General features: G+C 44.1%; 1 protein-coding gene across 1 annotated transcript in view; it reads right to left on the minus strand.

Moving 5' to 3' along the window:
* The window catches only part of LOC145415452 (fat-like cadherin-related tumor suppressor homolog), a 693,356-nt gene that overhangs the window by 399,181 nt on the left and 280,599 nt on the right, over positions 1-13,576 (minus strand). Inside the window, exons 14-15 of the mRNA XM_080284728.1 lie at positions 12,872-13,293; positions 9,810-10,083 (exon numbers count right to left, since the gene is read on the minus strand). Coding sequence (XP_080140854.1) covers positions 9,810-10,083; positions 12,872-13,293 — 696 coding nt within the window. The remainder of the gene's footprint in view (positions 1-9,809; positions 10,084-12,871; positions 13,294-13,576) is intronic.

Here is a 13,576-nt window from a genome sequence, read left to right on the forward strand (position 1 = left end):
TGATAAAAATGGTTTAATACACGGGACAGTACAAGCTTGACTCATTACTGTTAAGATACAATTAGATAAGAAAATTAGGTAAGAGTACACACACACACATACACACACAATGCTTCCAATCAGTCTTCACTGGAGAACTGTGTGTTCTCCAGAAGTAGGGAAAGTGCCTCAGGAATGGATGGGGGTCAATGTGGTACCAATTTATAAGAGTGGGAACAAGGAAGAACCCCTGAATTATAGACCAGTGTCCCTGATAAGCATGGCAGCAAAATTGTGCAAGAGAATCCTGAAAGACAGATGGATAAAATATCTGGAGATGGACATTTTGGCAAAAAGTCAGTCTGGATTCAGAAGTGGAAGGTAGTGTGTTTCCAACTTGTTGAGTTTCTACTCAATGGCAACTGACGTGATAAAGGAGAGAGATAGTTGGGAAGATTGTGTGTATTTAGATTTTGAAAAAAGCCTTTGACAAGGTACCCCACAAGCGACTAATGTGGAAATTGGAACACACAGGAGGACTGAAGGGGAACTTCTTGGAGTGGATGAAAGACTTCTTGAGAGACAGAGAAATGAGGACAGTAATAAAACATAGGATGTCTGGATGGAGAAAAGTAACAAGTGAAGTCCCACAGGGCTCGGTGTTAGTGCCTGTAATGTTCCTGATTTACATAAACGATATGATAGATGGAATGAACAGTTATGCAAGTCTGTCTGCTGACAATGCAAAGATAATGAGAATAAAAGTTGAAGAAGACCATAAAATGCTGCAGGAGGAACTGGATAGGATTCATGATTCGAGCCGGACATGGGAAATGAAATTCAACGCAAAAAAATGTAAAATATTGGAAATGGCTAAAAGTACCAAGAGACCATCACTGGATTATTTAATGGGTAATGAACTAATCACAAAAGCAAGTGAAGGGAAGGACTTGGAAGTGCTAGCCCAGGATACTTTGTCACCTGAAAAACACATTAACAAGATAGTTAGAGAAAAGTATAATCTTCTGACTAACATAAGAGTAGCATTTCATTCCATGGATGAAGAGATGATGAAAAAATTGAAAGTGACCATGATCCACCCCAAGTTGGAATATGCGGCAGGAGAGTGATCCCCACATAAAAAGAAAGATATTAACAAGATCGACGGAATACAAAGAGCAGCAACCAAGGTGGTCCATAGCCTGGCAGATCTGTCATACAGGGTAAGGCTGGAAAAGCTAGATCTGCCTTCCTTAGAAGAAAGAAGAGAGGTGACATGATTGCAGTGTTCAAGGCCATGACGGGAGTAGAAAAAAACTGACAGAGATCTGTTTGTATGGGATGGGAGAGTAACAAGAGGACACGGAATGAAAACAAGTTGCTTGACAGATATCAAGAAATATAGTTTTCCAAGTAGATGCACAGACCTGTGGAACAGCCTGGACAAAATGATCTTCCAGTCTAAAAACTTAATAGAGTTCAATGCAAACTCTGACTTATCGAGAAACAGACGGGACCCCGTAAGCATAGCTCATTTCCTGTACAGTGCTCATCAGAAGTATCGAGCGCCCTGCATCCCTCCTACGAAACAAACCTTTCAACGTTGAAAAAACAAATAATGCATTTTATTTATCTTTATTGCTTTGTAGGGTATCCTTTACGCTTCTTCACGGACCTGAGACGTCTTGGAAGTGAAAGGGCGAGGTTCCTCAGGTGCTGGAGGGGTATTTTGTCCCAGGAGTTACGAATGGCAGCTTCCAGCTTAGGCAGAGAGCTCACGTCCTTCCCTTGGAGATTCTTCTTTACGAGGTACCAGAGGTTTTCAATCGGGTTGAGGTCGGAGCTATTTCCTGGCCAGTCTTTCATGAATGATACCTCGCAGTCACGAAGCCAATTGGTGACCGATTTGGCCTTGTGAGCAGGTGCACTGTCCTGCTGAAACATTCGTGCACCTGTGAGCTCGAAGGAATCTGGTAAATGATCACACAGAAGCTCCAGCTAAACATCCTGATTCACTCTGCAGCTCTTGGGAAGCACAAGCTCCCCCAAACCTTGACCAGAAAAACAACCCCATACCATGAGTGAATCAGGATGTTTAACTGTGCTTTCAACATACCATGGGTCAAGTGGGTCACTACCTTTGCGCCGGTACACACTTGTTCCTCTGTTACGGGTGACACTAAACGTAGCCTCATCAACAACCATTGCTCCTCACCCCTGTTAAGATATTTGTTAGCAAAGGCAAGCCTACAAAGTTGCTGATTTTTTGTGAGAAGAGGCTTCCTCACAGGCCTGTGACTTGTGTAACCAAGTTCATGGACCCTTCGAGACACTGTGCGTACAGACACCTCACCAAACACTTCCGGGTTGCTCTCCTTTATTTTCCTTGCAATCACACGAGGATTAAACTCCACTGCACGTTTTAAAATATTAACAGACCTTGGGGAAGTTTTCCTAGGCCTACCAGACTGCGGTTTCTTTGTGGGAACATCACCACTGTTTTCCACTTGAAACCGCGCGCACAACCTACGCACTGTCGATCGAGCCACACCAACCAATTCACTAATTTCCTCTGTTTGGTGGCCTGCCTCCTTCAGAGCAATGATCTGCGATATGATTTCACTCGATAGTTCACGGGTAGGTGCCATAACAAAGTGGCGAAAGCCAAAACACTGCGGGACATTCGGTAAAAAAAGGGAGCAAAAAGAGAGGGAGACGCGGCAGAGTTCCTCTCTCTCAGGTAGCCCGTGGGCAGCTGAGGCGGGAACTAACCAGCGCATCGGAAGGCCTCAGGCTACCGTGACGTCATGCTAGCGCCGCAAACTTCTGGCTCAATTTTTACTACCAAAAACGGGTGATTCTTTTTTGGCCATAAGTATTGCGCTCCTGGCAGTAGGTGATCGATACTTTTGACGAGCACTGTATATCACAACTAGGCAAATACAACTAGGTAAATATATATATATATATATATATATATATATATATATATATACACACACACACACACAAAGTGGGCACACGTAGAAGAAGAACAGAAAGAAGTGGTCAGCTTAAGAGAGATCATCCAGGAAGAAAGGGAAATGAACAAGAAAGAAATGGAAGAAAATGTAGTGAAAACTCTGAAGAAAAAAGAGAAAATAGTGAGAGAAACTGTAGAAAGGAACAGATGTGTGGTAGTATTTGGAAACAGGGAAGAGGAAGAAAAGGTTAGGTTCGTAAGACTCGAGAGAGACACGAACATGGTGAGAGGAATATTAGGCAAGATTGACCCCGAAGGAGACAAGTGGGTAAAAGAAATTGAGGAAGTAAGGAGGATAGGGCCTTACAAGAAAGGGGAAACAAGACCAATGAGAGTCAAATTTACATCAGAAAGTGTAATAAATGAGATACAGTAATCACTCTAATATCCGGACGCCCAATAACCGAACATCCCCACTAACCGAACCTTATCGTCCTGGGATCAAACATTCCCAAAATGGTCCGAAAATCCAAAAAAATTGGAAAAAAAACCGATTTTTTGCCGTCCGTAATTTGAACTTGCCGCGCGCGCCGCGTGAGAGCATTGTTTTGGTTCGTCATTCCTCCGACGTCCGATAGAGCGCCGCTGCATCATCCCCACTTCCCGCCTGTCTCTCACCGCGACTGGACCTGCGCTGTTCGTCATGGCTGCCCACGTGCTCGCTTTTGTGGTGGTGCCGTACTTGCTGCAAGGCCTCCTGCTGCTCTCTGCCCTACTCTTAGTGTGTGTGATGATGGCCCCGCCTCCTGAGAAAAGGAAGAGAGTGGTGTTGACTCTGGAGAAGAAACGGGAGATATTGGAGAAGGTTGATGCGGGTTGGTCTTCCTCTCGCATTCTCGCGAGTTCAACCTGGCCCGGTCGACTTTGTTTGATATCAAGCGTTCCGAGACAAGCTCATGCAGTACACGGCTGACTTCTCGTCGAGAAGCAAACGCAACGTGGAGAGGAAGGTTATGTTTACTCCCAAGTATGCAGAGATCGACCGCTCCACGTTGATTTGGTATCGACAGCAACGTGCAGCTGGTGTGATGGTACGTGGAACGGAGCTGAAGGCTGCTGCTGAGAAGTTTGCAAGGCTTCACGACGCCCAGACTTCAAGGCATCCGAGGGTTGGCTCTTCGCGTTCGTTGCGACATGGCCTTACTAACCGTAAAGCACATGGCGAAGCATTGGACGCTAACGAGGATGGAGTGGACGAGTTTCGGCACAAGGTGAAAGGCTTGATCGACAGGGAGGGCCTCACTCTCGGTCAAGTCTATAACGCTGACGAAACTGGCCTATTCTATCGTCGGTGCCAACGAACACTCTCGCCGATGAGACGGAGAAGCGTGTACCTGGCCGCAAGCTTTCTAAGGAACGGATATCTGCTTTGTGTTGTGCCAATGCTAACGGCATGCACCGGCTAAGCCCGTTATTGTTGGCCGTGCAAAGCAGCCTCGTGCCTTCGTGGGGTGATGGATGTCCTTCCTGTCGTATGGTACCATTCTTTGAAAGCATGGTTCACAGCTGTGATTTTCAAAGACTGGTTTCACCATCACTTGGCCAAGGAGGTCATACATTACCAGACGAAGACACTGGGAATTCCTCGCGACCAGGTAAAGGCTCTCCTTCTCCTCGACAATGCACCTGCCCACCCGTGCGACAAGGACTTGGTTGCTGAGAATGGCCGTATTAGGTGCATGTTTCTGCCACCTAATACGACTGCTCTCATTCAACCAATGGACCAAGGAGTGATCGTGGCAACAAAGCGCCTGTACCGTCGGGAAGTTCCTGGACGAGGTGATGGTGGTTCTCGAGGACGAGGACGAGCGCAGGGAAGGACGTGACACTCGAGGCAAGCGGACTTTGGAAAACCTTCGCCGCTACAACATCAAGTCTGCGCTGTACAACTGGGCTAGTGCATGGAAGGAAGTCCCTGTGAAAACTCTTGAAAATGGTTGGTCTCTTGCTTCTCGGAACAGATGTGGAGTACGATTTCCTAGGGTTTGACGTGGATGACTTCCATGCACGGCTCACGTACGCACGGCGACGATGTTGATGTGGACGATGTTCGTGAGTGGTTGGATCGACGACGAGGGCGATCCTGGGTATCAGACGTTGTCTGATATCGAGATCGCGTCTTCGGTTGCTGGTGTCAGTCCCGAACTTGAAGATTCCGCCACGAAGGCGATGATGATGCAGACTCCGCCCAGCAGGACACTACTCCAGCCATCCCCAAGCTGAGCGCACTCCGGGAACATCTAGAGTTCGTCCTAGACTACCTGGAACACCCGGACTGCGACAGGGAGATGGGGCCCTTGGGACTCGTGGAGGAAGTGCGTGCTTTCCGGCAGCGCATCATCAATCGCCAGAATCGTCGGTCCTTGCGTCAGTCAACGATTGACAGTTTTTTCAGGCCCGTGACCCCCGCTGTGCCAAGCCCTGGTTCCACTCCGTTGCCTCCCCAAGACAGGCCCTCATGCTCCGAGCCACAGCCCAGCACATCAGCTACAGTGGAGTCACCGCTCGACGTGAGTTTGCGGCTGTCTTCAGAGTCTTCTGTAGTCGGTACGCCATCACCACTACCCACCGATGCACCCAGTGATACTCTCGGGCTCTGACAGTGAATAAACAGCAAGAACTTCTCCACTAGACCACACGGGAATTTTGAGTGTTGTGCAGTGAAAAAAACGGTGTGTTGTGTTAAGGTTTTCAAGTTGGGAGAAAAGACTAAGTAGAAAAGAAATTTAACGTAACTAACCTTCTTTGTTTTGGCTTTGGAAACTTAAAAAAACTTGGGAAAAGTTAATGTGCAACACTTAAATTTAATGGAACATTATTTGGACCTAAAGTGAACACTGTGAAAAGAACGGACTTCTGTGTGTTAGTGACTAAGTTCAGTGCAAGACTTCAGGAAGAGTAGTGCAAGTGCTTCAGGAAATCGTTCTTACTGTCAGAGTCCGAGAGGAGGCGGTTATTCATCGAGGTGGCCAGGGACTTGCTGTAAGTAGCCAAAATGTTTCATGTTGTACTATTTTCCATACTATATTTACCAGAATGTTTCATATTGTATTTTTTCCCATACTATACTTACCAGAAAGTGTCATACTGTACTTCTTTCCATACTAAACTTACCTCATGCATGTGCAGTAGGAATGGGTTTTTCAGAGTTCGGTTAGGTTCGGTTAGGTTAGGTTCGGTTAGAGTCCATAAGTACCAGAATGTTTATTAATGTATGAACATACTTCTAAACCCACATTTTATGTGTCTATTGCATTTATTTCAGTCATTTATGTGCCTTATTGGTGTGATTTGGGTGTTAAATAGGTGCTATGCATGTCCGGAGGGAGTTGTATAGGTGTTTCTCTGTGTTAGGGTCCGTAAGTACAAGTCCATAAGCTGGGGCCCAATATCCGGACAAAACCAATATCCGAACCTACCGATGGCTCTATTGATCCGGATATTGGAGTGATTACTGTACTTAAAGTGACCTGGAAATTAGGCAAAGAGGCGGGGATGAAAAATATTATAATAAGAAAAGATCTGAATGAAGAAGAAAAAGAAGTTTTAAAATCATTAAAGGAAGAAGTAAAGGAAAAAAATGATAAGAGGACAGAGGAAGAATGTAATACTTTTTGGGGGAGAGTATTGGATATGAAAGTAAGGAAATGGTATTTAAGGAAATAGAAGTGAAGGAAACTAGGGGGGATGGTTGTGAAAGATCAGAAGTTGAGGAAATGGTACGGACAGATAGTAGGAGAGAAGAGGGTATTAATAATGTCAAAAATAATTTGAAGGTGATATATACTAATGTTGATGGTTTCATATCGACAAGGATCGAAATTAATGATTTCTTGAGAGAACATGAACCTGATGTCATGTGCTTTGTAGAGACCAAATTAAGAGAAGATATGGATGTTCATTTGGGAGATGGTAAATAAAAACTGTGGAGAAAAGACAGAAAAGAAAAAAAGGGAGGAGGAGTGATGATAGCAGTGAAGAACAACATAAATGTAGATACTGTGGAAATGGGAGAAGGCAGGGCTGAAGTGATATATATGAAATTAGAAACTGGAGAGAATGTTAAGAGAGATATGGCGGTAGTGTATGTTCCCCCAAAGACGAGAGCATGGAAGGATGACGAATACCATGAGATGTTGTCAGATATGGCTAGCTACTTGCAAAAAATAATTGAGAAAAGCAATAATATAATTTTGGTGGGTGACTTTAATTGTAAAGAGGTGAACTGGGAGGAATGGTACTCGGGAGGCGGCGAGGATTCGTGGGGCACTATGTTATTAAATATAATAATGAATAATGTGATGACGCAATGGGTCAAAGAAGAGACACGGTTTCGAGGTGAGGACACACCAGCAAAGGTTAGATTTACTGTTCACCAAAGAACCCGATGTAATAGAATCATTGGAATATCTCTGTCCTTTGGGAAAAAGTGATCACGTGGTCATTGAGTTCCAGATGTTAATAGGAAACGTCGAGCCAAGAGACGAGCTTCATAGACAGGGAAGATACAACTTTGGGAAAGCAAATTTTACAGGATTGAGAAACTTTTTTGAAAATGCAGATTGGAGAAAATTCAGAGAAACAAGAGAGATACAGAGGAAGTGGGATATCTTTCTAGACCTCTATAATTTGGGAGTGGAAAAATTTGTACCAAGAGTAAGAGGGAAAGAAAACAAGAAAAAGGAGTGGTTTAATAGAAGGTGTATGATAGCAAAAAAAAGAGAGAGATAAGGCGTGGAACAATTGGAGAAAGAGAGGTAACAACAGAACAAAGGAAGAATATAAAAGAACAAGAAATGAATACACAAGAATACGTAGAGAAGAAGAGAGGAATTTTGAAAAAGGTATAATTGACAAATGCAAGGATGAACCCAAACTGTTTTATAGATTTGTTAATGGCAAACTGAAACAAAAGGAAGGAATCACCAAGCTGAAAGTAGAAGGAGAGGTCTTTAAGGATGTGGCAATGCAAACAGGAATAATGAACAAACGTTTCCAGTCAGTTTTCACTAAAGAAAAGGAGCTTGTGGAAGGGGAGGGAGTGATTAGAAATGTTCCGGTGATGAAAGATATAAAAGTGGAGGTACAGGAAGTGTATAAATTACTGGAAACTCAAGATGTAAGGAAAGCCCCAGGACCTGATGGAATTTCTAATTGGGTACTGAAGGAATGCAGAGAACAACTGGCGGATAAAATTCACAACTTAATTGTATGCTCGTTGGAAGAGGGGAAAGTGCCAAAAGAATGGAAGAGGGCAAATGTGGTACCAATTTACAAGGGAGGAAACAGGGAAGAACCCCTGAATTATAGACCAGTGTCTCTAACCACCATGGTCGCAAAATTGTGTGAGAGAATCCTGAAAGACAGATGGATAAAATATCTGGAAGAGATGAATATTTTGGCTGAATGTCAGTTTGGATTCAGAAGTGGAAGGTCATGTGTTTCTAACTTGTTGAGTTTTTACTCGAGCGATTGATGTGGTACAGGAGAGAGATGGTTGGGTGGATTGTGTGTACTTAGACTTAGAGAAGGCCTTTGACAAGGTACCTCATAAGAGACTAATGTGGAAACTAGAATATATAGGAGGACTAAAGGGGAAACTTCTGGAATGGATGAGAGACTTTTTGAGAGACAGACAAATGAGGACAGTAATAAAGGAAAAGATGTCTGGATGGAGGGAAGTAACAAGTGGAGTCCCTCAAGGCTCAGTGTTGGCGCCAGTAATGTTCCTGATTTACGTAAATGATATGGTAGATGGAGTGAACAGTTATGCAAGTCTGTTTGCTGATGATGTAAAGATCTTGAGGAAGATAGAGGTTGAGGAGGATTGTAAAATACTGCAGGAGGATTTGGATAGGATACACAATTGGAGCCGGACGTGGGAAATGAAATTTAATGTAAAGAAATGTAAAATATTGGAAATGGGTAAAAGTACCCGGAGACCATCACTGAATTATTTTTTGGGTAATGAATTAATCACAAAAAGGAGAGAAGAGAAAGATTTGGGAGTGCTGATCCAAGATAGTTTGTCACCAGAAAAGCACATTAACAAGATTGTTGGAGAGACTTATAAACTCTTGACTAACATAAGAGTAGCATTTCATTTTATGGATGAGGAAATGATGAAAAAATTGATAGTGGCCATGATCCGCCCCAGGTTAGAATATGCAGCGGTAGTGTGGTCCCCACACAAAAAGAAAGATATAAACAAGATTGAGAGAATACAAAGAACAGCAACCAAGATGGTCCCCAGTCTGACAGACCTGTCATACAGAGAGAGACTGGAAAAACTGGATTTGCCTTCGTTAGAGGAAAGGAGAAAGAGGGGAGACATGATTGAGGTTTTCAGGACCATGGTGGGAGTAGATAAAATTGACAAATAAGATCTGTTTGTATGGGATAAGAGAGCAACAAGAGGACATGGAATAAAATTGAAAAAGTCAAGCTGCTTGAAGGATATCAAGAAATATAGCTTTCCTTACAGAAGTATAGACTTATGGAATAGCCTGGACAAAGAGATCGTCCAGTCTAAAAACTGAAACGAGTTTAAAGCTAAATTCGACTTATTGAGAAACAGCGACAGAAACCCACGAGCATAGTACATTCCGTGTATATCACAATTAGGTATATTAGGTAAATACTTAAATATTTGGAACGACTTAGACAAAGAGGTGGTGCATGAGAAAAACATTCATGTGTGTAAAGGTAGACTTGATAAATGTGGATATGGAGACAGGACAACACGAGCATTGCTCAATTCCTGTATACTACAAATAGGTAAATACAAATAGGTAAATACAAAACTTACCAGTGAACTGATTGACAGTGAAGTACTTGCTGATGTGCTTTTCCACAATGCTGTAGGTGACCCTTCCATTGTAGCCCTGGTCTCGATCATGGGCAGTGACGGTGAGAGGGGTTGGGTGGTGGGTGGCGGTGTGAATGGGATTACCAAGGACAGGGCTCTCTGGTATTGCTGTAGCTAGCACAGTACCATGGTATGTAAGATGCTCCCATTCAGGCCACCAGTCGTTCTCATCCAGCACTGTTACACCAAGCCACGTTGTGTGTTGTAATCCAGACTGCATGATTCAAAACTGATATTACACTCTGTTTGTTGCAGACTGAACTTATGCTGATGAGGGACACCTTGCCATGGTGGAACCAGTATCATCAGGTTGCTCTGTTACCTGGTTATACAAACATCCCTTAACTCACTCCTTATCCCTTAAAAGGAGATTGGTGAATTGCAGGAAAAGGATGGCTTTAGCCTGCAGTCCACCAGGTTTATGTTCAACTGAGTCTGAAAAAAAAAAAAAAAAAAAAAAAAAAAAAAAATGAACTCAGCATTATACACTTTTCTAACCCTGTTACAGTGCATCTGTTCTCACCAAACACCCCTAAACCTTTTCAGTTCAGCTGATCCCCAGGTGTAGTCAGACTGGAAGCCCTGTATGGCTAATAACCAAGAATGCTCATTCCTATCTCATAATAACCATGATTACTCATTCCTACCTCATAACTATGGCTCATCCAATTTTACAGGAGCAACTTAGTAGCTTACTGAAGTTATGGAAGGGGGCCAATTCAAACAGGTAAAAGCAAAATTACTATAATTACCAAGGTGACTCTTTCATGCCTCATAAACCTCATCCAATTTTATGCAGCCATCAATTAGTACTTAAAGTTATGTATGTGGTAACAAAGAGGAATACTTGGCTGCCAAGAGTATGGCTAGAAATGAGGTTTACAGGGCCAAATCTGAGTCTCACAGACTTTTACAGTACTACATAACCTAAATGGTGTGGAAAGGAAGAATATGATATTTAAGGTGGCAAATCAGATGAAGAGGGAGAATAGGGATATCACACGTGAGCAGTGCGTGTGTGAAGAATGATGAAGTTAAGATACTGGTGAACAGTGGGGAAATTAAAGATGCCTGGAGAAAGCATTATAACCGGTAACTGAAAGAAGAGTCTGACTGGTACAGGGAAGGTCTGGGGCCAGCAGATCCAGTGTTTGGCCCTTGGACTTTGACACTGGTACTGTGAGTAGGGCAACAGGCAGGATGCTTGTGGGGAAGGCAGCAGGAATGTCTGGGTTGCCTGCTGAAATGCTGAAGACCTCAAGAGATATAGGAGTGGGGTTAGTTACTGACTTGATAAATACGATTATATATGAGTGTGTTGCCCCAGATGATTGGCTGAAGAGTGTGGCTGTAAATGTGTACAAGGAGAAGGATATGATGCCCTGGAAAGAGGAAATTATAGTGGCATAAAGCTTTTGGACCAGATAATGAAGGTAGTGGAGAAAGTCCTAGGAGGTACAGGTATGATTAGAGAAGAATGAACAATCATGAGATACAGTTTGGGTTTATGCCAGGCAAAGGGACCACTGGTGCCAAATTCATTGTTTGACAGTTTCATGAAAAATCTATAGGAAAGAAAAAGGATCTGTATTTTGTTTTTGTTGACCTGGAGAAGGCCTTTCACAAAGTCCCTAGGGAGGAGGTGAAGTAGGCGATGAGAATGCCTGGGATCGAGGAGTGGCTGGTTAGGGTGGTTATGGTTATGTATGTGGGTGCTCGCACCCAGGGCATGAGTGTATGGGGATTTGAGTGATGAGGTTTCTGTGAATGTTGGCGTGCATCAGGTGTTAGTCTTGAGCTCCATGTTGTTTATCATGGTACTTCAAGCCTTCTCAAGTGACTTCAGAAATGGATTCCTGTGGGAGATGCCGTATACTGATGATTTGGTGTTGACTGTAGAGAACGAAAGGAAGGAGGAGGAAAGATTTAGGAAGCAGAGAGATGGTATGGGACACAAGAACTTGGGAGAAAATGCAGATAAAACAAAGGTAATGGTAACTAGAAAGGGTGAGAGTACTGTCAAAGAAGAGGGAGAATGACCATGTGCAATTTGCCACAAGGGTGTGGATAGTAATTCCATTTTGTGCAGTGTTTGTGATAAGTGAGTGCACAAGAGATGTAGTGGTATTAGAGGTAGACTGTGAGATAATGCTGATTTCATGTGTGCAATGTGTCAGGGAGAGCATGTGGAGACTGTCAGGTTGAAAGGATTGATCTTCCTGGTGAGTCTCCAGAGTGTGAGAGAGTTTTGTTAATGTATCTGGGAGACATGTTAAGTGCTGGACATGAGGCTGGAGCTAGCTCTGTGGCTACAGTGAGGAGTGGTTGGAATAAGTTCAGGAAGCTGTTGCCTCTCCTGATGCTGAAAGGGCTCTCCCTCCATGCTAAAGGATCTTTGTATGTGGCATGTACCAGGAGTGTGATGTTGTATGGTAGAGAGACCTGGGCAGTAAAGGAAGATGATATTTGCAGGCTCAAATGTACAGAAAGGACCATGATTAGGTGGATGTGCAGTGCGTCCTTGACACGAGGCCTGGGGGGGCTAGGTTTATGATGAAAGAGTTAAGAGGAAGGATGGGACTGAAATGTATTGGTGTTGTGATGAAGAGGGGTAGATTGAGGTGGTTTGAGCATGAGCTGAGGATGGGAGATAACAATCAGATGCTGAGAGTGAGAAGGGTTAACATTAGGGGTAGGGTAGTGAGAGGTGAACCAAAAAGACCTGGGATGATGATAAAGGACTGAACTGGGAGGCTGCTAAAGATCGAGCAGCAGGGAGAGCCGCCATTAGGCAACCAAGGCCAATGCATGCAAGCATGTTGGAACCTTTAAAAATGAAAATGAAAATGTGGCCCACTTCCATCAGGCAAAATAAATGCCTTCAGTAGATTTGAGAAACAAGGTTATCCAAATCTGTAAATAAATGGCCAGTAAGGTTGTAACTGGCATCTAACCTAACCTAATCTAATTCAACTGGTTGGTGCAAGAAGCTTTCCCCTTACCAGGCTAGCTGCAGTAAGACTAAGGTTGTACCAGGCACAGGTCTCGTAGTCAAGGCGCCGGGCCAGAGTGACTACCCCTGAAGCAGGACTGACAGCAAACACATTGGAAGCATCTCCCCCGGTGAGGGCATAGTGGAGGGGGGAGGAGGAGTACGCAGACAACCGAACCACGGCTGTCCCAACGCTAGCCCACTCACTGACCTCCACCATGTGCCCCTGTCCCAAGTTTGGCCATACCGGAGGGGCTGCTGGCCAGGATATGACAAGGACAGTGACTGGGACAGAGACAGCACGGGCTACTCTAGCATGGTCCGTGGCCCGCACCAACAGCAGGAACTCATTGGGCTCAGGTCTGACCAAGGCGCGGGTTAGGCTGATCACACCTAGTGCAGGGTCTATACTGAAGGTCCCACCTGTATTGCCTGTTGGGGGATGAGGAAGAAGAGGGTGAAATCAGTAACATCCAATATCATATAACCTCCTTGGAGGTGTAGGGACCTGAGGCTGCGTTACTGTAATCTAATACGTGTAAAGGGGAGGTAGGACTGTGATTGAAGAGTTGAGAGGAAGGATAGGGCTGGATTGTATTGGTGTTGTGATGAGAGGTACACTGACATGGTTTGGGCATGCTGAGAGGATAAAAGATGATGACTGGGCACGAAAGGTGCAAAGTGTGAATGCCGAGGGTAGGGTTGTGAAAGGTAT

The sequence above is a fragment of the Coenobita brevimanus genome, chromosome 102, assembly GCF_032717465.1.
Source record: "Coenobita brevimanus isolate Jiangsu-jjx chromosome 102, ASM3271746v2, whole genome shotgun sequence".
Classification (NCBI taxonomy): domain Eukaryota; kingdom Metazoa; phylum Arthropoda; class Malacostraca; order Decapoda; family Coenobitidae; genus Coenobita; species Coenobita brevimanus.